The sequence below is a fragment of the Falco biarmicus genome, chromosome Z (genome assembly GCF_023638135.1).
Source record: "Falco biarmicus isolate bFalBia1 chromosome Z, bFalBia1.pri, whole genome shotgun sequence".
NCBI lineage: Eukaryota > Metazoa > Chordata > Aves > Falconiformes > Falconidae > Falco > Falco biarmicus.
Window position 1 is genome coordinate 81,618,424 of NC_079311.1, and position 26,328 is coordinate 81,644,751.

Sequence of the window (26,328 nt, forward strand, 5' to 3'; positions counted from 1 at the left end):
TATCTGTGCTAACAGAAAGTTAACTTGGTATTAACACACAAATCTGCCATGCCAGAAGAGAACCACCCTACTGTGTTCAAGGAGGGAATGCCAATTAGGATGGGATTTAAGCCTTAGTAGGATTTATGGTAATTAGAAATGTAACAAATTTAACTTTACAAAGAAATTAATTATGCCAATTAAAATACTTAGCAAGTTTTACTGGGAATTTATACAGTATTATATGTATATGGTGCTGATCAATGCCTGATTTATTAAAATTACTTGGGGCACACTTCCAAGAAAATTTACCAAAGTAGCATAGGAATTCCAATTAAGATCTAAAATTAATATTTGCATTAAACATTTCCTTATCAAGATCCAGAGACAGAGAAAAACACCCAATAAAAGAAGTAAGGAATTTATGTTCAGGTGGAGTGCACAAACATCTAAATCTCCATAACTGCACAGCTTGCTAGAGTCTGCCCAGGAAATGAGGTCAGTATTTTCTAATAATATTAAAAAACCTGAACACTTTCAAAAGACTCAAGAATTCTCAGTACCAAACAGCTTGCATCAGCGTGCTGTTTGTGACAAAGCTGCAAGTTAATGGAACAGTAACTTAAAAACTGCTTCCTCTTCCTATGCTTTTTGAGGTGGGGAAGGAAATGGAAATTTCCAACAGAACAAGTAGTTATTCCTGTCTTGAGATATAACTGTGTTTTGTGGGAACAATGATCCTAAGTTCCCTCAGTCATATAACAAAGTAGCTCAGATTTTATTTTTAGATGGCCTCTAAAGGCCACCTATGCTTTACTTTTATTTGACATTTAAACTCCCTGAATGAATGCAAGCTACATTATGTCTTCCGTTTCTAAAGATAAGCCAGTTGAGTTTTTAATTTAAATGGAACAAAAGGAGAGCCACAGTTACTAGAAAACAACATTAAACTTGGCAAAAGTAATGAATTTTATTTACAAATACACGTACGAGGATTACAACAGAAACACTAGGGAAACTCCATCTCAACAAAAGCAATGGTTTATTGGTAATGGTATTAAATGAAACAGATTGACGTCTCTGGTTATGGTCAAGCAATTATCCAGGAGTTGTAGATAAAAGTGAAGATCTCTTTGATTGCGATAAGGCCTTCCAGTGTCTTTTGCATCCTAGTGGCTTTCTCCCTTTTTGCCAACTACCTGATAAGAGAAAAAACCACAGAAATAAAGTTTAACCAAAAAAAGTCCTGTCACGTATTTTAAGTCAGTCTCAAAATAAACAAGTGCAACTGAATTTTCAACTAAGTTATTGCATTTAAGCATGCATTATTGTAGCACTTGCAGAGGCTGTGAATCCCTCTAAATGGTTAAGAGGGACGGCAAGACACAAGAAACCTTGTACTTTTACAGACAGCAAAACACCAGTCTCATTTTGAGAGGAGTTAGAAGACAAGTAACTGCAACAGAACAGACCACACTTAAAAATGTTATATACCAAACATTTAAGCTTAATATACTATATAAAATAGTACAGTAGGAAGAACCACTGGGTGCTCAACTATCAGTTTGCTCATTTCCTTTGGTATCCTTGCCACATACCTCACTGAGAGCATTTACCTTATAATGCAGCTCAAACCCATAAAGAATCTGGAAGTCATCTGATTTTCAGTTATTCCTTGTCAAAACAGTATTCCTTACCAAGTCTCCTTCCAATCTCCAATCCTGTAAACTCCACCTGGAATCAGAGTCAGCTTACTGCTTCCCTTTTCTGAAAAGATCACCACTGCAACCAGACTTTGGTGAGTCGATTTGCCAGCCAACAGCAAGTGCAACTCCAGCACTCTGCAATGCTGCTACGCAGGTTTAAAGTTAGCGTAGTTCACTGCAGAAGGGTATCCAGTCCCCTTCGTTAAGAAAACTGAACGCAAAATCCTGAGAGCAGAAAATGATGCCATTTTAGTCACTTTTCTGAAAAGATTCAGATATAATTCTAGGGCTCTTGTGGAAAAAAAAAATCATTTATATGCCAAACCAAAATAAAAAGAAAGTCTTAAAGTTTAATACCTCAAACTGCAGGAAGGACCTTGAGCAAGGCACTAATTCCCAAGTCATTGCCATCTAACTAGAGAGCAGCACTTACGGCTCTGACAAGGAGAATTCTTTGGAACAGGGGTTTGGAGATCACACTAACGGAGCACAGAATTTCCCAGTACTACTCATAATAGGGCTGAAAACGAAAAAATAAAACCTTTCTTGTATTCCAACCAACTGAATGCTATGGTAAATGTGTTAAGCATCAATTACCTCTGCAGTTAAGTGACAATATATCCCCCAAGATTCATAAAGTCAGTAGTGAAATATAGAACTGGGGGGAAAAACACAACAACAACAACAACAAAAAAAACCCTGAAACACCCACAGTCCTGACTTAAGAAATCTCATTGACCCTCTGGAAGTATTCTTCCTCATGCCCCCCACCCCCATTTTTTGATTTATTTTCAAACTTCAAGAGGTAGAATTTTTTACTGTCCAGCTGCTTTTGGTCAGCTGAACTACTACTGTCACAAAGCAACTGAAATCTACTGATGAAAAATACTTTTAAAGATCATTTTCACCTCCAAGGAACCCCTGAGCAGGTGTATTTCACAAGCTGTAAATTCAACCTAATGTTTAAGGTCAGAAAAATTCCAATTTTACAACATGAGGAAGGAAGAAAAAATAAAAAACAGAAGCCCAAATACTCACATTAAGATCTAATTAATCAAGTTAAAAAAAATACAGTTAAACTTGTCAAGAAGCAATATTTACTCTTTGTGTGTTTCCAAAGCACCAAACTGTGTTCACACACAGATTAAGCACAGAAAAAAAGGAAGAAAAAACACAGTTAAAAGATTAAAGATTAGTGTTAGCAAGTGTGGAACATCAATGAAAAATATTGCTGTACCAGTCTGAGGCAGAAATTGACAACTCGCCCATGTGAATTATCTGTGAAAATTGATCACACCGATATGGACACTTTGTTACTACAGGCCAAAGAAACACTTGCTGACCATCCCACTCCACCTTCCCAAAAGGAAACAGGCTATTTACACTTAAACCAAACAATTGTCATTTTTCTCTTCTCAGAAGTAGATCCATTTTCCTTCCTTTCATAGAAACAACTGCCATGCAGTGCATTTGAAGGTAGTGGTTACAGCCTGTAATTCCCACGCCAAAGATGATGCGTTTGGAGCAGGCTTTTCTTCATCTGTTTGGCTTTTTCCTAAGCATCAGCCCAGAATCTGACAGTGACAAAAACACAACCACCTCTGCGGTTCATTACCAAGAGTAGCACTGGGAACACTTTATTATGAACCTTCTGGAGCAGAGTTGGTTTTGTTTGTTTTAAATACATACAAAGAGGTTTAGCAAGTAAAATTAGGAGGATGCTGTCAGAGAACCCTAATCAGGCCACATGTACAAACACTCACCAGCTCCTTACAGTGTCTTCCCTGAGCAGGTGCCCAGTGCCACTAGAGTGAAAATGAGAGTGCAGTACTTTGCAGCCCATTCTTGCTTCCCTGCTACTTACTGAAGGGTCACAACAAATAAGAACACTAAGCTCCACGAAGACACTAAAGAGTCAAGTCTTGGTAGTGCATTTCACAAGATGCATCTCAAACAGCTTTACAAAATGCAACAGAGGCTGAAAAATTAAGTTACAGAAAATAATTTGTGAAAGTACTGCATGGTATGCCTTTAAAATGTCAAGTTCAGCTAACAGGGGGACAGAAATTTGGTAAGACTGAAAGGTACATAGAACTGTTTAAGGTAAGATTTGGAGCAGGGAGTGGAGTGGAAAGATGATTTGATGAGTCAGAAGGCAGGGAAGGCTCTTCCTGATGGTAGAAGGTGCAGAGAAGGCAGCTCTTGCATCAGTGCTGAGATTGTGCAAAGGGTGAAAGAGATACTAAATGAGCAGAGGGAGCAAGGAAGGGAATAGTGCAAAACCACTTCAATCTGATTATTACTTTTTAATTTCTTCTGCCTTTTTAGTTCTTTAGAAATGGGAAGTTAAGCTGAAAAACAAACAAACAAAATGTTACTAGAAAAAAAAAGCAGTGGCATGTAGTGCAAATAAGCAGTTCTGAGTAGAAAGCAAGCATTCATTTGAGAGAGCACCAAAAAATATCCCACAACCTGTCAATATTCATCTATGCCTCAACCTCAAAACTGAGAAGCAGTATATTTCTGGTATTAATGAATAAAACAAACAAGAACTATATTGAACACCAACAGCTGCATGCTCTTCCAAAAACAAAAGCATGTTTACAACTTCACAAGATTCACAGGAACCTACACACACTAAGCTATCATCAATAGTAAAAATACCCACAGATCTTGCACCTTTACTCCACATTAACTGTCTGCCCAGCAAAGTAGATGAGCACCAGAAACAAATCTCAAATGCAATCTATTACAACTCAAATGCAGTCTACTGTAGTAGTTTGCATGATCAGTTATGCCTTAAGTCAGACAGACCCTGTGTGGCCAAGAAACAGCAGTATAAACACTTCAAGTGTTAAGAATATTTTTTAGAAGACAGACTACTTTAAACTTTTCCAAACACATTTCAGAATATATTAAATACATATAGGAAGGGAATATTCATCCCAGTCCTCTACTGTTGAGAGCCTCTTCATTTAAACAGGGTAAAAATAGGTCTGCCTACTACTCTCTGTGCTTGTCATGACACTGCAGTCAGTTCCAAGCAGAAATTTTTCCCTTGGTCCCCCTTTTCCACCAATCCAAAGACTTCCCTCCTCCCCAGAGAGAAAAAAAATCAAGCTGTGCAAGGAGCAGGATACACACAACCTATTAGAACAAGCCTGAAAGCAGCTTTTATAACTTCACCCACTCAGTCCAGCAATACCAACTACATGCAAGAAAATGAAATACACTTTTTTTTACAGCAAGACCAATCACTGGAACAACCTCCACAGGGATGTGGCTGAGTCCCCATTGCTGGAAGTTTTCAAGCTGCAACTGGACAGGGTGCTAGACAATCTCACCTAGGCTCTCCTTTGTATGTAAGGATGGATCAGGTGATTTTGTGAGGGCCCTTCCAGCTTGGGCTGTTCTGTGATTCTACGTCTGTCTAAACCAACTTGAGACCAAAATCACTAATGAAGGACTGCCCTCACTACACCCACTTAGTAGTTCTGTTATTTTTCAGAGTAGATCAATTACAGCTTTCTGTTTGACAGTGTAGGTACCAGAAACAATTCCTATTTATACTAAACATGTGAACTGACTCCCTGATCAAGAAGAGGTGATTCTCCTTACAGCCTGATTGGTGTCTGCAGAGCACCACACGAGCAAACATGAGTTTTCCTCAACTGTCTGAAGGACACAGGACCTGCAGTTATGCACCTTAATACTCAACTGCTGAGTGGTAAGTTCTCTAGCTAAAAGCATTCATTCCAATTGCACCCCAGTTGGGAAACAAAACACATTAGCCTGATCCCTCACAGAAGTGATTCAAACCAACGCGTTGGTTTTATTTTTTACTTCGAAGCTGAACACGTATACAGTCAACTGATCAGTGATGTGACTAATCAAAAACATGACTGGAATCACATTCATGTCCACTTCTTTATTCAAGCCCTTCAAATAAGATATTCAACAGATTCTTACACACACTTCTCAAACTCCAGGAAAAAAGCATTCCCCCATCTTGTTAATCATATTGCAATACTCTTTCTATCATAATTAGAAGAGAAATATGAACAGCAGAGACAGACTGAGATGAGGGAGTGAGACAGATGAAAGCGGTAAGGAGTAGTGTGGGTAACTACTCAAGGAGATGAAAAGAAAAATAAGGTTTCCCCAATTAATCTACAAACCTAACTATAATTAATGCTCAACGCTATATTAAGGTTTCGTAACTGACAAGATCACGGGAAGATAGAAACAAAAGTTAAAATTCCTGAGAGCACTGTAACTCTGCCAGACTACACATCCCATTTGTTATGATGAAATATTTTAACAGCCTAATATTAAAACTACATGTTCAGGAAGCAAAATAGGAATATTACATATCTGAATTGAGACAGGATTAGCCACTTCATAACCCAGTAACTCCTCCATCTAAGGCCATTCTGACCAGATCCTTAACATCCTGATTACCAGCACAACACTAACACCATGGGACTGTGTGGTCTATACATATTCTTGCAGGTTTGCACACCCTTCCCTTCCATTTAAACGGATGTCACAACACAAAGGCACACTCCTTGATGGTGCCAAACATTCACCTGCAAACTTTAAGGAAAACAGAATTTTTAACTGGCAATTGTATTTACCAGGCCATACAGCAGCTTCCAAGCAGCCACACTGCATCTAGAACTGAGAGATCTGTAAATCCTCTCTGACTACAGTAGAGGGATGAGATGCTTGGAGACCCACGCTAGTTTTAATGCCTTTATAGGATTGTGTGAGGGCATGTGTATATTAAAAAACCCACTCCCCACACAAATGCTGACCAGAGCTCAGATTGTTACAGCAGTCAGTTTCAGGCCAAGGCAGTACTTCAGAACTCTGTTCATGAAACTAACATTTTATCCACACAACTTGAAATACTGTAGGAAACACATAGTGCAGGTTCAACGTTGGTGTCAAATTCATGTAACATTCTACAAAACACCTGAATTACTTTACCAAATGCACCCCAATCAGGATTATAAATTAAAAAAAAAAATATCACTGTTTTAAACCTGACCTTCCGATAGTTAAAGAGTGGACTTGTTGAAAATGAATTTTCAGTACTTTTGAAAGCAAAACTAATATACAAAGTTTACAAAGTGAGGCAGAGATCAAATGCTCAGTCAGAATCCCACTCCCACTCAATACCAGAAAGTACTGCAGATTAAACAAAGTTAAAATAGTAATTGCACAAGTAACGGTATTAGGGAATCCCCTGCAATAAGTACTGACAAAATAGCTGCATAAAACAAAATATGTAAGCAGAATGTAAGTCAATTAACATATTTCTAGTTTTGGGAGAACTGGAAGCACTATATTAGGGAAGTCTAAATTGATAACCAGTTAATTTTAGTACATTAGAACAAATTTTGGAATGACTTCAAGTTTCACTGAAAGGCAGCAAAACCTGTTAAATTTCTATTAACTTAATTACTACCTGTAAAGGTAGTAAGTTTTACATGTATAAGTTAAGATCGTAGACAGGTTACAGCAGTATTTGCCCTTTTACAAAAGCTGCTAAGTTTTAAAGCAGTTTACTGCAAAAAGACTTACTACATATTTGAAAAAGTTGCAAGTAGCTTTAAAGTTTCAATCCTTTCAAACCCATTTCACATTCTCAAAACCACAACAACAAAAAAATCACAAATTGAGAATGCCTTATTGCCCAAACTCATACTGTAACAAGTTGTTTGCTTAATTTCCTCTTTAAAAACCAGATGTTTAATGTAACAGACACCTTGTGACCAAGTATTTTTCAAGCCTCAAGCTTACTTGATGTTGCCCAGTGAAAAAAAATCCTTCAAAGTAGAAGTCAGTCACAAGGCATCTAATCTGTACATGCAATTGCTTCTCTACTTCCTCAACACCATCAGAAAGCAAGTTCCAAAATCAAGACATAAGTCACAGCTGTTTAAAAAAAAACAACATTGTCTATAGCATATGCAACTTGACAGACACTTAGGTTCTCATATATACATTCTTACCGGTTATTTTTAGAAAGTTCATGAACAAAAACTTGTAAGCAAGACCAAAGATCTTAAGATAAAGCTACATATTTTCTTTTGGATGCCAAAACTACCAATAATTTGTGGAACTGTAGTTACAACCAAGTGTACTTGTTCCGTCAACACATTTTTAAGTAGGTTTAAAACATTCAAAAGTACTTTTAAGAAAAAGGACTCACTCGCTTGAAGTCATTCATATTTGTCGCTTGGACCGGAGTTCCAATAAACGTGAAGTATGTAATTCTTGTTGTTTCTTCATCACCATGATTGGATTGGACAAACAACTGAAGAAAAAAAACACCCAAACACAAGAGTTAAGGTAAACTGTCCATCTCTGAATTAATACATGAAGTGTTAGATACCTGAAGTTTTTGAACTAACCAAATTAATGCTTATTTCAATTATAAAGGCCCCTAACCCTTAGGGAAGCTACTGTCCTTACTTAAAATGATTATATAGAATGCTTTTATTCTCCTGATAGTTTGTTAAAAAACCCACACAGCTTGTATTTTTCCAGCTTCTACTTTTGACCCAAGATCACATTCCACAAAAACAACAGGATCTAAGAAGTCACAGTTCACTGAAATCTGACTTGAAATGAAGTTAAATATCAATTTAATTATGCTTGCTGAAGCCCCCAAGACTACTCATGTTTAATTTACTACTACAGCTTGCATAATTATATGTTTACAGCATGAATACTAGATCTATGAAATTATTTTAGCGTTTCAAACAAATATAAAGCCTCTTTTGAAATATAAGCTAAGGAATCATTGCTGGAACCACTACACTTTTTCAAGTGGACAAATGAAAGAACAATTTTTTTTTGCATAAAGTAGTATTAGTAAGGAAACTGGAGTCAGAAGAGCAACAAGGTATTCGTGGATCTTTCCACACTTTGTAAGCATGGAAAAAGGAGGAATGAGAAAGACAGTAGTGACATCAGACACAGAGGAAAGGAAGGAGAGAGAGGACAACAGGTTGGCAAGGGACAGCACACATCACGCCTTTTCCATAAGGCCTAGGCAGTTATCTCCGAGACACCCCTTCTGCCTCAGAAATTGCCTGTGCCACAGACCACCAAATGCTGGAGGTCACCAGCACACATGACTGCATGCTTGCCCTATACTTATCAATTTTTTTTTGTGACAGCACCGGAGGCTTGCAGGTATTTGATAAGCAAGATGGGCTGCTGATCTAAACCAGTACAGATATTCACCCCTCCAAGCAGCTTCCCTGTAGTTGGAAGACACTGCATTTTCCTGTACGAACAAGATATATGCAAGGTGAGGGTTGAAATGCTGAAGAAAGTACTCTTCTGACAGAAAAAAAACCCGGAAGAGCATTGTCAAGGACTGTCTTTTGTTGAAGTCCACAACAGACATTCTATCTCAGTAATGATTTGAAAAATTCAGCAAGTACAGAGAAAAACAAAAGCCACTAAAGTAGCAGTAATGAAGTGAGTCACAACAAATGGGGAAAACCAGCATTAGATATGCTGAATTACATGGATTAGAAACTACAGGGTATAGAATTAATAAACCAGGTAAGTTAAAACTAACAAACATAGCAGGGATATGTATGTATGTATATATATGAATAAATGAAGTATGAACTTGCCAGCACTGAGACTGAAATGTACAGTAAGTGTTTCTGATTAAGCATAGCAGAAAAGCAGGACAACCTGTATATGACAACTATGCCTCCTCCAGGAGGAGCCAAATGGAAGACTATTATCCACAGGAACATGTAAGCAAGCAGAACTTCATCACCTGCGCCAAAAAGCCAGGTGGTGGACAAAATGACTGGCCATCTCATTTCTAGGAAGTCTTAAATACAGAATTCAGGTTTAGCGAGGGAATTAGGGGAGCGCTATCGCAGTGCCCATGTACAAAGAGTGCAAACAAGCAGAACGTTTAATCATCTTATCACTTGTCCAGTGTTTGTACATCATCCTGCCTAAAACTGACATAAGATTTTATTAAATAACAAAGACGTAACTTGTATTTGTCAGCATAGCTTTCTAGAATATAAGCCTATGTGACCAATCTCTATTTCATTTGGGGGAGGATAAAGCTGGTCCAAAGCTTTACACAAAGGTAAATCCATAGAAACAGACATAAAAAGGAGTGATTTAGGCTCATCTCCCATTACCTTTAAAACAATTGCTAGTAAAGCATTGCTAAACAAGAAAGTAGCTGACTGATCTAAAATGCAGTCCACAAACAGTGATTTAGAAATTTACTATGTGATGAAAAGACAGAGTGGACCAATGTTTTGGAGTTACCTGCAATTCATAAAGAGCCGGCAATTTCTGCAGCCAGCACACTAAAACATAGTTTAATACAATCACCTATGAAGTCCCTATATTTGCAAATGCATAATTCAGGCTGTGAAAAGCATTCTTACAGAAAAGAATTCAGGGGTCACATTGGAAAAAAACGTTCAACACAATACTGCAGGAAGCAGGACTAGCACAGTACCAGGACGATGCCAAGCACAAAGCAATTCCAGCATCATTTGTCATGACATATATTGCTCTAGAACCTGTATTTTTAAAATGGAAGAGGACAAACAGCACCTGCATTTGAGTCAAAAACCCTACCCAAAGCCTGTGGAAGGTCTCTTACAGCAAGAGAATTAGAGGGCTCATTAAAAGACACAGGTGATCCGATTACAGCATTTAAGAACCCTCACAGCAAGCAGACACTGAGTTTAAAGACGCTGCAAGTACTTCACCTGATACTCAGAAATCTCTCATTTCTGCAGATTACTGAGAAACTGGATTCCTTTAACTTTTCACATGAAGATGCCCTTCAAGAAGGTATGTTAGTGAAAACGCAAGTTGTGTTAAACTATATGCTAGCTCATGAAGAGGTGAAAGCCAACTGTCTCATATTAGGTCAAAAGAGACATTGCATGCACATGGCCTTGTCACACCTTAAATTCCTTCAATACTTTTAGCATAAACATACAGTATGTGATCAGCAGACAGAAACTTGCAACATCTGCAATGAAATCAAACATGCCCAGTGCTTTAAAAGCCTATAAAGTTGTCAGTCTGCGCAGATCTCAGAACAGAAACTTTACTTACAGTTACACTGTTAACATTCTGAAATTTTACATAGCGAAGCTGGACGATACCATCATCTTTAATATCATCTGGTGTCAGCTCCAGGGCTTGAGTTGGTTCACTTCTTTCTGCTTCTTCAAAATCCATAGATCGAGGAAGGTTGATAAAGATTTTTATGTATTTTGGACCTTGCCCTATGTTAAAAAACAGGAGTGGTGTTCCATTATTTAAATACATTTTCAAAATGTTGCTTGAGAAGCCCTTGCTTATTACAGTCTCTAGACACCGCTCAAGGAAAGCATGAGCTTTTATAGTTCTATTACCTTATCTGACAATCCTACCACACCACCCTGGCTATAAGAAGGACATTCAAAGTTTCGCTACTTGTCTACATGTCAGAGAGTGAATTCCACATTAATTTTCTCTTAGCAGCATATCAAGCTATAGTATGATATCACATTTTATCACACCAAATACCTACATATGACATCAGTGAAAAATGAGGTAATTTATCACATAATTCATTTACAACAAATTCACTGAAGCTGCTGTGGGATTCTCAGAAGGTTCCAGGGAAAGTGTCATTTTTAGAAAATTCAGCTAAACATGGGCAAAGCTTTGGTTGAAAATATAAAAAGACAATTCACTCACCATTATCTGGCCCCTGAAGTTTCATAGAATAAAGCTTGACAGGCTGACTAAAAGCTACAGTAATGAGCAGCTGTGGAATTAAAAAAAAAGTTCTGTTAAACACTTGTTTTCTTTCATAAAAACAAACATAGCACAATAACTAGAAAGAAGTATGAGTTTTGAAATAAAATAAAGTATTTACTTTCACTATATTCTACACATGCACTAGTCTGTCACTTCAAAGCACCAAACGCTACTCCACTTGGAATTTTTTCCATACATAAACGGATGTGAAACTGGAAAAGACTACAACAATCTTTGTGTATTAATTTTACTTACATCCTACTATCATCTCCCTCCTCTTATACCACCCATAAGAAGTAGACAAGTTAAGTAGACAAGTTCTTAAAATAGTGCTTGCAGACCAGGCCATCACTGAAAATATCTCACTTAAAAGTATCTACTGTACCTGCTCGTCACAGTCTGATTCCAAGTAAGTAGAGTCTTTACGTAAACAATTATCAAATCCATGCTCATCACTCTCATTAAGACATTCACAGCCAGCTTTATTGATAAATGGCATTAAATCCATCTGAAAGTAAAAGCAAGAGCGTTGCTGAGTGCACGATAAGTGTGGCATGAACTTATCTGGGATTAGTAAACATTGGAATGAATGAAATTCTTCATTCAACAGATTAAAACAATGAGACAGAAAACCTCAGGGGTTTATAACAAAAGACATTACAAACAAACTACAAATACTATAGTACTCTGATGCACCCTGTTCATAACTGAACGACATTCTTCCCCTCCATTCAAAATCATGCACCCACCCCTGGAACACATGCTTGCCATTCTGAGAGTAAGAAATTGGGCACAGGGAGAATTTTCAGATACACCTTTGATAAACAAGACTGCAGCACTGTAGGTCACACTACAACACAGCCAAACTGACATTAGCGTGGAGCTACGATCAGCTTAAGGGGGGGGGGGGGGAAGGGGGGGGAACAGGACACCCCTAAACCAGAAGTGGGCCTCCCTGAAAATTACTATATATTACAGAACAAATTAAAAGACCACTATAGTTCTTACCAGGCTTTATATGCAAAGCTATTCTTATTTTACTTCTTCAGCACTGTATACAAACTAACTTTATGAAACCTTTTCCTGCTCCTTTCTCCATATATTTTGGTAAAAACAGAGCAACAGAAAACAGAAACTACACTATTCTCCACAAACCAGTCTGTCTCACTGCTCAGCTCTTTTGTAAAGACAACTAAAAACTTTAAAAGACATATTCTTAGATTAAAGCATATCACTACCCATGCTCTAAGCCATAAAAAAGGTGGTATTATTGCAGAGGCATTATTTATTGATTTCCAGATAACCAGAATTTTTTGCTCGCAACTAAAACAAACTAAGTCTAACTGAAGCACAATAAGCCAGGCCAAAAATTAAGTGTTTCATATCTTAAGGCCTAAAGGCAGAGTATCAACATCTCAAACCATACCACCAAAAATTCAAGATCAGTGTACAGTCCAGACATAACACACCAAAGGAACTCTTAGGATGACAACCTGAAATACCCTTCTTAAAGGCATATATTAGGTCCCAAAGGATAATATACCACTCTTGGAAAAAAAGCACACGCTAGCTTAAAAATTACTGCATACAATAACTCAGGCTATAGCCTTGTGGTGCAAACGGAATCCAAAAAACAAGCTGCTGAGAGAATACGACTCATTTCCTGTATGTCACTTCCCTTAGCTCTTCCAACTATATGTTATTCTGAGCAAGAAAATACTTATCCTCCTGCCAAAATCTATACAAAGGCTTCACTTGAAACTCATGTGCTCAGCTACAATATAAGAAACAAGAAGGAACATGCAGCTGCGCCAGAGAATAAGGATACTTTACTGAAGCCAACAGCAGCCCAGTTTGGGTCAAGCATATCCTAAAACAACATTTCAGCCTACCACATACAGGTAAACTGGAATTCCTGCTTGGTTCATACAGCCCTCAACAAACTCAGGACTTGATTTGTAGGGTAAGACACCACCTCCTACAAGATTAACTTTTAAAAGACAGTGCATTCAACTCAAAACCAACCTAACTTGCCACATGAATGATTTTCAGTGTGTTAGGACTCCAAAGCTAACAAGCTGAACCTTAATCTTTTGACGTTCCCATAGTTCCACACAGAATTTCACAACAATTATAAATGTAAGTGTTCATATATGAAGTGAAGTATAATGCATGGAGCAGTTAGCAAGTAGCTGAACTACTAGAAATTCAAGTGACCTGCACCCTTGCAGTTTATTTAAATGATAAATATTCAGCTAAATTTGCAGCCTGCCTACATTCGCCTAACAGGATACAGCTAGCTAAGATTTTAAAATATTTAACCTCCAAAAAGCCTGGTTTTGCATTTAACAACATAGTTTTGGGTTCTACAGACTCATCACTGCTAAGTTTAACGTATTAAGATTTGCTAATGCAAGTAGTGTGCATACTACAGTAACTAGCTAAGCACTGAACTGTGACATATGATTTAGGAAAATGTAGTAACACCACTTAACTGTGTTTATACTTTTGGTAGAACAATAGACAATCTCATTTAAGGAGTAATATTACACCAAGGATTGCTTGGAGAATACCACAAAAGACAACAGCTCTAGGAGAGTGTTTTGTCACATTAGAGTTCTCATTTACATGTGTTTGTTAGTACAACTGTCAGACAGGCCTATCATTTGCAACACACAATTGCCTTGAGGTAACATGAGAACACACAAAGCGTGGTGAAAATAATTTCCTGAGAGCACCAATATTTCTAAGCACATTGCTCCCTTACTGAATATTGGCCAAAAATTCAGGTATTCCTACCAAGTTTTAATTTACCTTGAAGACGCGGCAAATCAATGCAATGATAAAAAAAATATATGTGAATACAAACTTTTAGATTCTTCAGAAGAAAACACTGAAGTCACATTTTAGTTATGAGAGATTTTGATGCAAGGTTTAAAAAACATTGAGAACATATTAGAAATGTACACTTCTCTTCTTTACAAATTGCTAGAGTTACAAGTTATTTAGTTCGTTTCTGTTATCTGTGAATGCCTGATCAGCAATTACTGGAGTGATATGCAGTACCCCTACAGAAGCAAAATGATACACATTAAGCATTAAATTGAAAGCAAATTTGCAATCAGAAAGTAGTAAATCTTGTATGCCACTCAGACCAGGCACATAATCTTTTCCAAGTACTCCTGTGAAATTTTCCTTGTCATTCTTTTACAGGCAAGAAGAAATCTAAAGAGAACACCATAGTACCATTCACTTTTGCAAACATTAGCAATTAAGCAAAAGTAAATATGAGACATCATTTAGCTAGCAATACCCTCCCAAAGGCATCCAGTTTCCAGGGCAAACTGCTACAGAGGAAGGTGGAGCTGAACTGTTATGAAGGTTAACTGCTTTGGCAAAAGAATCTCTCCCTCTATTTAATTTCTTTAAAAAAAAAATACTAAAGAAAGAAGGGTAGGGAGCAAGAAGAAAAGAATGAAAAGCCCAAACAAACCTACCACCACAAACAGAGAAGATTTCTTAAGGAACAACTAGAGCAACTTTTCAACATTTCTGACAACCACGTCTAATAATATCTTTTCCCATGGACATTTTTGCACTTTAAAAAACGTTTTGGGAGGACAGATTGGGATATTCAAGAAGAAGAAAAAAGCAGAACAAGCAGCTGCAGCAAGCAGTTAATCATAAAAATTAGAATTCATTATTTTAATGCCTAAGGGCTATGGCATGGAGATATTTCTTAAAACATTTTACAATTCTATAACCATGCTTACTAAGTACCTACATGCTAATCTTTTGTCTGAAAAAGGAAACCCAGACAAGTGACCCTCTCAAAGCCATGGGGAACTTGGAGTTTTACCTAAAGTAGTATTATTTGACTGAAGAGTATATTTACAAAACAACAGGTGTTTGGTTTTTTTAAACACTCAAGTTACATAAACATTTAAAAAATTAACATAAGAGATGCATACATATCCTTTTGGGATATCTGTATCTTCACTGTTTCCAGGATCATTCTCCAGGTGCTGTTTAATTTTTTCTTCTAAACCTACAGCATCTGCTCCTTGATATTGGTCGATTCGCACTTTGTTTCGGAAAAACAGAAATGTCGGTGTTGCTGATATATTATTGGTAGCAGCTGTTCCCTAGAATGCATAAATTAGTTACAAGCATTACCGATATCAGACAGAAACATCAGCTTGCTTCACCTAGATAACAATGCACACACTAGGTATTAATCAAGCTACTGTGATTATCACCTCAAACATCAAAACAGTATTTGGTATTGTATGAACAGCTTTAACTTGGACAATTTTAAGTTAATTTAAATCCTTCAGATCCTCCTAATCCTTTACAAGTTTGGGCATTCTTTGAACCAACTTCACATCATCAGCAGATTAGTTGGTAGACCATAAAAATCGTATTACTTATTTGCTCTTGAAAGTGGCAGATTGCTTAATTTAACACTTATTTTACAAGCTTTCTTTACACCAGCATTCCTTCCTCTCCCAAGACACATTCATGCACACCCAGGAATTGCAGCCTGCTGCTGTAGAAAGTGAATTCCATTTGATTTCCACCTGTATTCACACCTGTTATGCACCCATAGTAGCTTTCCAAAATTTTTTTGTAATTTAGCATCATAAGCAAACATTGTTACCACTTTGATGTTCAACCCTCTCCATTACAATCTGTAGTAGTTCCAAGACATTTCTTTCAACACATCATTGTTATTTTTCATTAACGACCCTTAAGTCAATCAGTAGCTCACCTGCAGCACCGTTGTCTGTTAAAAACAGCTGAGTAGTACTTGAGAGGAATCTAGTCCCACTAGTCATATCAGTTTACTGCATTTTTCATTTTGCTCAATAATTACACCAATATTTGTTTGGAAAATTTAAGTCTTTTTAATTCATACTGGTGCTACCTTTTACATTTAACAGTATTATCTAAGTAGCACAAGCAGCAGGAACAACAAGCAGGAACAGTTAAATTGTCTGTACACTGCTTAAATGAAGGACATCAGTGGTAGCTGCAAGTATACTTTTTTTAAGTAAAAGTGTTGGTTGTTAACATCTTTGTGTGTATCCTAATTTTGAAGGATTTCACAACAGGCTTGTTTGTGATTCACCAAAACCGTCAACAGCCACAGGATACTACTGTTAATATACTGTGCACAGTTTTTCTTCAAAGTTTCCCATTCAGTACGTTATCTGCTCTTTCTCTTACAACTGAAAGAGATGTCTTTGAATACGAACCTGGCATTGATGCACATCTACTTCCAAAAATGTTGCCTGGGGATATTTGTTACTCAGAGCATTGAAAGCTGGAGCTATCCTTAAACAAGGGCCACATCTGTGAAAACAACATACAGTTGAACTTAACCCATCTTTTTTTTTTAAAATGTCTGCCCCAAATAGACTTAGCACATTCATGTTCTTACTGATATCCTTGGTATATGTAAAAATAATCTTCCTACCTGGCTGACAGATGGTAAGCAATCCTAGTGATACAATTAAGAATGACATTCAGAAACACATCATGAAGTGTTAATTCCCACTTCCTCGGACAGCTTCAATGTCACATGATGAGCTTCACCTATTAATTAATACTAACTTCATATTTTCCATCTAATGGGTTTAGATTTAGCATCTTCTACCACAGGCCAAATCCTGTTAACTGAAGTGACATTAGGTAGGGCAAAGAGCTGCCTGCTTTTCCTAAAACAGCAAAAACCACTCTGAAACAATAAAAAACACTCTTAACAGAAAACTAGTACTACTACTCCACAGTACCTCCTGTGAAAAACATAGTATCTATAGTAAAATCTACTCTATTTAACACTAATAATGTATCAGACCTTAAGCAGGAATCGTAAGATTCTTACTACAATAAATCTCATTTACTAGAACTGTAATCAGCTGCTACCATAATTATTTGGCCCTGCTAGAACAGATCTGACTTCTGCCAACTTACCCACGTCGCCTTGGCTAAAAATATGTATTTGTTAATTATTATATCATTGCTGGCATATATGAAATGTACAGATGCAACTATTCGTGCAAAGGAATATTCTCACAACTCAGCTCACTGTGAAAGAAGCAATTAAAAAGTAAAACAGCAAAAAAAAACCAGTAGAAACCCCCTCTAAAAGCATACCAACATAGGCTGTATCTGAACCAGGGAGCTCTGTCAGCGTGAATCTGCCAACACATATAGCTGTAAAACAGCACAGGTGAGATCCGCTTCATCTTTCCTACTCTCTCCTGACAAAAAGGGTATGGATCCACAGCAGCACAGCAAGGCAAACTCACGTATTTATACACCAAGGCATCAAGCCATTAATCGAACTGGAACCTAACATATTGGGCTGTCTGAAACCAAAACATTTTCCTGGGCACACGGGTAGGCGGTATTACCAAGATCACCAACACCCCTACAGTTACAGGTGAAGTTAACTTACCTAAAAAAACCCAAAACCCAACCCCCTCATTAAGCAGCAGCAATTGGACATCAGATGCATCTGTATCAATGTTTTTTTCAGTATCCATTCAGATACACAGCTAACGATTCTCAGGACCTCTTCCAAGTATAAGAACTTCCACACCACTAGACCTGAAGTCTTTTGAGCTCCAAACAGCCATTGGAAGTGGAATGGTTCAACTGTACATTTAAATAAGAAGTGGAAAGATGAAGGAAAAAAACAAAACACAACCACCCCAAAACCCAGTACAGGCACTAAAAACTACGACTTTGACAATAACAAGGTGCACTTTGAATCCCAAGTCCCTCAACATTATTTCTATTTGCCCTAATTCCACAGACTGCTGTGAATAACTAAACTGTTGAGATTTCCTTTGGTCGCCAATTCAATCAGATTACACCACAGTTTGTACTTCAAATCCCTGCTGAGCAGGGGGAAAAGGACATCTGCTTGCCCTGGGCAAAAAGGATGAGGATCCAGTTAAGTTTTATTAAGGCGGAAGATATTTTCCACAGAAACCAAGCAAGATGCAGTGTTAACAGTGGCTTCCTGACCTGCAGGCGGGTTTTAAACCAGCACAGCATCTGATCTCCTCAGAGCACCTTAAGAATGGCAGGTTCAGAGGGCAGGGGAAGTTGGCTCAGCTGCAAAAAGGTAAATCTAACACCAGAGATAGGAAATACCATTCTGATATCGTGACTATATTTACATGCTACAGATAAGGAGCGTCACCAATGCGAAAAAAAACTTCCAAACAATTAGCTCGCAGCTCTGACCCGCAGCAGCTGGCTAGCGACCAAAATGATACGCATTTCGCTAGCTAACTGCGCTTCTCAAGCCTGAAGCCTCACCTTACCGTAAAACTTAATAAAACCACCAAAGGCCCACCGGTTGTCTGGGCCCCGGACAGCCCCCCAGCCCCGGGCCGGGCGCAGCCACCTCCCAAGGGTCAGTCCCAGCTCCCGCTCCCCGCCACCCCAGCGGGGGCGAGGCCGCGGCTGGGGGCCCGGGCGGCCCTGCCCACCGCCAAGGGCCCCGGCAGCCCACGCCCCCCCACTCACTCACCCCCGCATGGTGAACTTCACCACGGTCAGGCGGGAGCCGGCAGCGCTGAGCTCAGGCTGGAACTCGGTGTCGTTCGCGATCACCTTCACACCCACCATCCTCGCCGGGCGGCGGCGGAGCCCGCGCTGACGGGTGACGGCAGTGGCGCCGGCCTGCTATCTGCAGCGTCACGGCGGGAAGGCGCGCCCGGCATGCACCGCTCGGCCCAGCGCGCAGGCGCGCCCACCCCGCCCCGCGGGAGGACATCTTGAGGCCGCCGCCATTTTGGAAGAGGGCAGCGGGCGTACGGATGAAGCCGCCACCAGGCCGGCAGCCGTTTTAATTATGGGCAGGTGCGGCGCACCATCTTGGTCGAGGGCAGAGGCGGCTCAGGGGCCGCAAGGGGCGGGCACCATGCCCTTTTCAGAAGCGGGGAGGAGAGCCTTCGCGCAGCCTTCCGGGTTTGTTCAGGACTGGTTCTAGAAACGTGGAATTGAAAATATGCCGTGTTTTATCTTGTAAGCCTTCCGTTAACAAGAGTTGAAAGAGAGGGAAGTGGGTATTCCTGTGGTTTTTGAGGGTGGGTAGAGCAGCGCTCTGACCAATACCAGCTGTGGGAGCTGCTGCAGACTGCTAGTGCCAGGTGCACAAAATCTGCAAGGAAACCCTCTTCGTTGTCAAAACACTCCATCCCACCTCCCCAACAGGCATCATCTGCTGCTCCTGGAGCTTGCTAAACTGTGTTGGGTACTACAAAAACCTCAAACAGAGGAACTGCTGTAGCTAGAAGGCACCCTGGCAGGCAGGCTCCTGCCCTGACAGCTACAGGCCTGCTCAGCTGGTTCCAAGCACCTCCAGGGATGGAGGCCTCTCTCTGGAAAACCTGTCCCAGTCTTTGACCACCCTCCAGGTAAACAGGTTCCCCGTCAGTAAAGGTCTCCCTGAGCCTTTTCATTAACGTGCACATTGGTGACAGATGAAGTGGTACAACTAATGTTTAAAGGAACAAAATGTTTAACATTTTTATTAGCACCTTATTTTAAGAAAACTTAATACTTGTGTAACTCAGAAAACATCCTTGAGCCTTTTATAGCAGCTAGCTTAAAACCTTAAAAAAAACTCAACTCTCTAACCATGAGAACAAGATACCTACTCCTGTTGTGATATAATGCTGCACGACTGACCAACATTGGCTTCAGGAATTCATTATTATAGGACAACTAGAGCATCTCTACTCTCCCAGCTGAAAGTAATTCACATGCTAAATAGGCTGCTGTTACAGGCAGGCATCTGCTTTTCTTGGATGACGGGGTATGCATACTCACTTGCCAGGAGTCACATGGCTGTATGTAATTTGCATATCTCTTTACAGATACATTGATGTATCTCAGCATTACTTTTATCATCAAAAATATACCAACATAGTAACAATGTTTATCCATACTTTTATATTCAGCAGTTGAACTGTAATTGCTTACTAATTCAACAGCAATAAAAATTCAGAGTTGCTTGGTCTTTAGGGAACTGGTGGCATGGAATGTATCTGATACCAAGTCCCCATATAGGTAATGTTTTATGTGCCAACATACAGTAATGCAAGTTGTGTGCTGTTTTCACTACTTTAATTACTTCTGGCCAAGATAAAATGGTCTCTCTAGTTTCAGCTGCGGAAATAATTTTCCCTCTCTGTCCTTAACAGCTGTGATGTATTGATGTACACTGTTAAACAGCTGATAAGAAAAAGAAAACCCCCACTGAACTGCCTTTAGTATCAGCATCTTTGATGATCTGTACATAACTAAAACCAGTTATTCACATGTACAGAAAGCTAACAGTAAAAACATTGTTTTGGTTGCAAAGGAAATAGAATAAATTCAATAACCTACCACACCTTCTTAACATAGTCCGTTGACAAGACCCAGCACACAAATCCAGCTTATGTAGGTTGCTATTTGCCAGACCTCTGCTTTATTTCCCCTAGAAGCTGGAAAACGCGTAAGGTAGGAATTCCCACAAAACATCCTAACTTAAAAATTATCCTAGTTTTGTTATTGGCTAGTTTTTGTGACATTATGGGAGTGGCGCTTCTTTTCTGCAGGCAGAAATAATGTAAGTTTTTTTCAGTTTCCTGATACTATGTTTTTTTATAAAGCAAAGTGAATGTGGTAACAAAAAAATAGGAGGCATAAACAGTCAGAAGCAGTAAGGGGGAAAAATAAAGAGGGATTAGTGAAATGTTTGTATTAACCATGTTCCAGGATAAACTAAGTAAAAGTAGAAATTAACCCAGAACCTTGTCCACCCTGTTTTGCAATGTCATTGCTGACAACTTCTCCACACGCTTTATATTCCCTGCATATTAAGTTTAATCTTGAGCAGGTACCAGAAACAGCCTTTTTCACGCTCTGTACTAGAAGTATTTCCACCGTGGTGCCTTACAGCTTCCGTTATTTATGAAGCCCTCCAATAACTGCTAAATGTAAGTCATTCCTCACAGCTGTTCCCTTAAGTGGAATTAAGACAGACCTCCAGGAACGTGTCTCATCAGCTGCCCCCTGCCAGCCCTCCACGGGCCTGGGGAAGCGGCGGCCCCGGTTTTCCCCTCAGCGGGGCGGGAAGCGGGCCCACACCCTCGCGGGCTGGCGCTGGGGCAGGGGCGAGACCGCCGCCCACCGGCACCTGGCCCGGGCTCTCCCTGCCTGCCGCCGCCGCGCTCCCCTCACGCAGCGGTCGCTACACAACCGGGCCGCTCCGCCGCTCGGTTTCCATGGCGACGCCGGCTGCCTCTGCCTGCCGTCAGTGACGACGGCCGGGGGCTTTGCGACAGTGGTGGTAGGAGTCACGGCAGCCGGCGGTGTCAGCTGGTTGCCGCACCGGGCGAGGGTGGGGGAGCGCGGCGGGGGCGCGGCGCCCGGGGACACCTCCCCACCATCCCGGCGGGGACAGGTGAGTGCCCGCCGGCTGCCGGCAGCCTCCGGGCAGAGGGCATCCCGTCCCGCCGGCGGGCGGTGGCGGCGCCCCGCAGGGCTCGCCGCCGGGTCCCGCGCCGCCCCGGCCCCCGGCGAGCTGGCGGTGGCCCTTCGGGTCCCCCCGTGCGGCGGGGCGGTGGCGCGGGCCGCCATGTTGTGCGGGAGGGGGCGGCCGCACCTGCCTGCGGGCGGCGCCGGCCGGCGTCCCGGGGGGCGGCAGCAGGTGGCGGCCCCGCGGCGGCCTGCCGGCTTCCGCTGAGCGGCGGCGGGCCTGGCCGCAGGGCTCGGCCTGCTGTGCCCAGCCCGGGGCGGGCAGTGGGGAAAAGGGGGTTTGTGCGTGGGGGGACGGCGGTCAGTCGCGCCGCGGAAGGGACGCCCTTGCTCCGCGAGGAGCGGCAGGGGGCTCCGCGCAGCGGCCCCGGCCTCCCGCAGCCCCGGCAGGCTGCGGCAGGGGCTCGGGTGGCTCCACCGGCGTGGGCCGCGGCGGCACCGGCCCTCTGCGGGCTTGTGCTCTCAGGAAACCCGAGCCCGGCGCTGTGCTGAGCCGGCTCTGCCAGGACGGCCGGCAGGCGCGGCCGGGTGGTACTGGGCTGGGGAGCGCGCTCCCTGCTAACGGAAAGTTGTCTGAGGGGTGGCTCATACAGAAACAGGCCTTTGCTGGGGCTCGACATACTTGTAATGCCAAATTTCTGTTATATCGTGGCCTCTGTAACCTGTTCCCACTTTCTGGGGAGATGTGGTGTTACGGGCAAGTAGGGAGATGATAGAGGGTTTTTGCAGCTGCTTTGGGTAACTGTCCTTCATGTGATGACAATTTTAAACAGGAAAAAAATATGTGGGTTTAGTGTGTAATCGAATTAAGTGCTAGAAAAACCTAAAAATGGCTTGCAAAAGCATCTAGTAATGATAATGAAAAATGTAGAGCTCCAAATTATTATTTCCCCTTCTCTCTTATTTTGTAACCTTGAACATGTACAGGGAGCGGAGATTTTTTGGGGAGGGATAACAGATCTTCATATTGTTACATACTTATAAATCAGACTTTTGTACTCATTCGCTCAGCTGGGGCAAGGGGCCAGCAATAGCCTTTCACTGGATTGTCACTGTTATTGCCACCTGAAGATCAAGGAAGAGCTTCTGTCTGAACTAGTTCATCAGTCAAGTTCTGTTTTGGAACACAAGTTGTTGAATTTGATTTTGATCTTGGGTGTATTGGAAAGGTTTGACGGTAACACAGTCTTTTTGTTTACTGTAGTACGTAATGGCCAAGACATAGAGCCTGGTGAGAAGTATTGTCTCGCAGTGCTCGAAATACAGGTGTGTTACAGGATGTGGCATGGTGGTTTGGAGACAGTTGTTACAGATAAATGGACTTAGGGGGACATGGAGGTGCTGGCTGCACGGTGTTAATGGAGAAGCTTCCCACAGGGAAAAAGCAAGGACTTGAGGTGATGAATTTTGAACAAAGTACATGGGGATAAAAGAGGGCCAGGTGCTGTTAATTTTTTAATCCTTGATCAGTATAACGAGAATGATGGTCTGGTTTGTTAGTTGTTATTACCTGGATTGAAATCCCCTTTTCACTTCACATAAATTTCAGCGTAGCCTAACAGTTTTGTCCAAATTCAGAATAGTAGGTTAGTTCACTCCTGCAGATATGCTTAGTTCTGTTGTAACAGGTAGGGTTAGTGAGGTCAGTGTGAATATTCATAGTTGTACAATTCTGTGCATTGTGTTTACAAAATTGGGGCCTTTGAAAAGTCCTCAAGGCTCTTGGTTATGTAGGATTGCATCAGTTCTCCCTGATAGCTGTTGGGGGGCTCTTTTGTGTATATTGAAACAGGCAAAGTTGAATATCAAAATGAATGTAGTTGCCAGTTGAACTCCTAGCTGCTATCCCATTCTGTGTTTGTATTTGTGTGTGCACGGGGGTGGCATTAAAACTACTGGTTTACAAACCTGTCCTTTTGGTAAGCCAGCTTCCTGATTTTGGTGCCATCATGAACAAATTGTTTCTCAGTTGTACAGCGAATAAAAATTGTTTGCATTCTTCACCTGTTTTCACTCATAATACTCTCTTAGTGAAAAATTACATTTTTAAAGTACTTCGTTTTACAAGAAGTCTTTAGCATAGTGTTGCAGTAATCTTTTTGTAGTTGCAAATCAGAAAGGTGTGCTGTTGATTGGATAAAGGTACATTTATTGTTCTCTTTCATTTTGTATTCAGTGCTTATCAGATGCAAGCTGAAATGATAATGATTTGCTACGTGTGTCAAAGTGTAAGACCTGACAGATAGCTTTATAGTATTTAGTATCCTGCAGGAATGGTCCAGAATTTCTTTTAGCTTAAAAAAAAAATAAATCAGGGATCTATTTGCTGAAAAATTACTACCTTTTTAAAAGGTTTCTCAGACTTCTCAGGTGGCATGAATTTACAAAGGGCAAGTTGTGCATAACCAACCTGATAGCCTCCCACGATGAGATGACTGGCTTGGTGGATGAGGGAGATTGGCAGAATGAAGTCCAGCTGGAGGGCAGCTGAGCACTGGAACAGGTTGCACAGGGCAAGATTGTGGAGTCTCCATCCTTTGAGATACTCACAGCTCAGCTGGACATGGTTTGGGGCAACCTGCTGTAAGTGACCTAGCTTTTGCAAGGGGTAGGAGGGAGGGTATGGTCTTCTGAGGTGCCTGCCATCTCAGCCATTCTGTGATTCAAACTAATCTTGTTGGATTAATAGTCTCTTAGGAAAGCAAAAATATTTTATATTTGATCCCTTTGTAGTGATTTAGAACTAATTCCAAAAGACTCTGAAAATTACTGACAGAGCTTCAGAAACATGCGGGATTTAATTGACCTAGCAAACTTTACTGACCATTTGTATTTAATAATATAATTCTTTATTTATTGACCATATATTTAAAGAAAGGTGTTATTGTTTAAATACGTGGGTTCTGATAGTGAAAGATTTCTGCAAGTCTGGGTGAAGTACTTAATTTTCTTCACCCTGCCTCGTTAATCCTTCTCCATCCTCAAGCATTAAATGGAAAAGGTAATTTGTAATTACATTTAAAATAATCAGATTTTTATAAAATGCTTTGGGTTATCCAAATGGAAGCCATAATGTAACAGAAAAGAGCCTTTACCATGAGTGTATGATTGGCTTTATGTAAATGATTTTTAGGAGGGGTGTTACAATGCTTAACTAATGTCTTTTTGAATGAAAGGTTCTGTATGCGTGAAAAATATTAGGCATAAAAATTACTGTTCACTTGAAAATATGCAATCCACTTAGAGGGTTTGTCCTGATGTCATGGATGGCAGCCATCTCTGTACTTATTGGGGGCAAATCTGAATAATAACATAATTTAAATTCTGCTGAAAACACAGAAAAAATGTATTAACGTGTGGTAAACGTTGATAGGGAAAGAAATGATTTATTCTTAACCTTTTTGAGTCGCTTTGTTTGAACATCAGCAGTTACATTTACTTAAAAACAGATGTTCAATTGGCAGCCTTTAATGGTTAATTTTGGAGCTGTTACATGCTGAGATCATAAATGATAAAGAAACACTCAATTTGTAGATATATATTTTTTGGCAGATTCTTTTATTGTCCACACATATCCTAAGATTAATACTTTATATGCCTGTGCTTTAATTGAAATAAGTGTGTTTGGAAAGAGCTCTTCTTGGCTTTTGCTGTGCTCTGTCACAACAAAGGTAGATTTACTAACCTTTTTACTTCTTTCCCAAAAGAAGTGTTCCTTTCTCCTGGCCTCACATCTTTCCCACGTGCCCCCAGGAAACAGCTCAAGCACAGCACAGGGCTTACTGGGTGGGCTCAGTCTAGGAGTATCATACTGTAGTGGGACATGAAAGTACTGAAGTATTCCATGGATCTGGCTGGGTTTATGTACAGCTGATGCTCTCTGTCTGTTTGGGAGATACCACTGTGACTTGCTGCGGACCAGAGCAACCTATAGCGCTCAGACGTGCTATGCTTCCAGAAGTGCCCAGGTAACTGAATTCCAGTGGGGTCACACATGGCAGATCAACAACACGATGGTTGTTTAGTGTTTGTGAACATAGACTAAACCTGAAACAGGTTTCTTTTTTGGTGACAGAACTGAAGTTGCTCTCCTGGTTTTGTAATTCTAGCAATATTACCAACGTTTTAAAGTTGTGTGTGCAAACTGTAAGGGCTTAATGCTGTAAGAGGTGAAAATCTGTGCTTCTGTCTGCCTCATCTGTGTTGTCAAAGTCATCAGGAGATCAAATGAATTGGGTAGTGTGTTTGGTCAAAAGACATATTCTGA

The 26,328-nt window shown here is 40.6% G+C and overlaps 2 protein-coding genes across 6 annotated transcripts in view; one reads left to right on the forward strand and one right to left on the reverse strand.

Annotated features, from left to right (window-relative positions):
* Positions 1 to 924: 924 nt before the first annotated feature.
* On the reverse strand, positions 925 to 19,263 carry TXNL1 (thioredoxin like 1). 2 transcript variants are annotated; one of them, XR_008819619.1, is made up of 9 exons: positions 19,063 to 19,262; positions 16,772 to 16,868; positions 15,485 to 15,658; positions 11,899 to 12,021; positions 11,451 to 11,520; positions 10,821 to 10,993; positions 7,906 to 8,010; positions 1,677 to 1,910; positions 925 to 1,178 (listed from the first exon to the last, which is right to left on the reverse strand). XR_008819619.1 is itself a non-coding variant. In XM_056325608.1 (8 exons), the coding sequence occupies exons 1-8, from the start codon at positions 19,158 to 19,160 to the stop codon at positions 1,149 to 1,151; spliced, it is 870 nt and encodes a 289-aa protein (XP_056181583.1). In that variant the 5' UTR covers positions 19,161 to 19,263; the 3' UTR covers positions 925 to 1,148. The 2 variants fall into 2 exon arrangements, 1 of the variants encoding a protein (XP_056181583.1); XM_056325608.1 differs by lacking the exon at positions 1,677 to 1,910 and having other exon boundaries at positions 19,063 to 19,263.
* Positions 19,264 to 19,368: 105 nt separating this feature from the next.
* Positions 19,369 to 26,328, forward strand: part of WDR7 (WD repeat domain 7) — a 143,212-nt gene continuing 136,252 nt past the window's right edge. Inside the window, exon 1 of one of the 4 annotated variants that reach the window (XM_056325607.1) lies at positions 19,369 to 19,951. Coding sequence is in view for 2 of the 4 variants with exons in the window: in XM_056325604.1 (XP_056181579.1) it covers positions 25,935 to 26,029 (95 nt within the window). In the remaining 2 variants the exon portion in view is untranslated. Of the gene's footprint in view, positions 19,952 to 21,854; positions 21,988 to 22,468; positions 26,030 to 26,328 lie in introns of those variants that run through there. The other 3 variants (XM_056325606.1, XM_056325604.1, XM_056325605.1) reach the window with 3 other exon arrangements.

Bases quoted from the DNA above. Each gene is read 5' to 3' on its own strand.
- TXNL1 (XM_056325608.1), bottom strand. From the start codon at position 19,160: ATGGTGGGTGTGAAGGTGATCGCGAACGACACCGAGTTCCAGCCTGAG. The intron at 12,022-15,484 runs GTATGCATCTCT...TTTTACTTTCAG, and splicing joins CAGATATCCCAAAAGGATAT to ATGGATTTAATGCCATTTAT. The intron at 8,011-10,820 runs GTAAGTAAAGTT...TTTTTTCTTCAG, and splicing joins AGAATGTTAACAGTGTAACT to TTGTTTGTCCAATCCAATCA.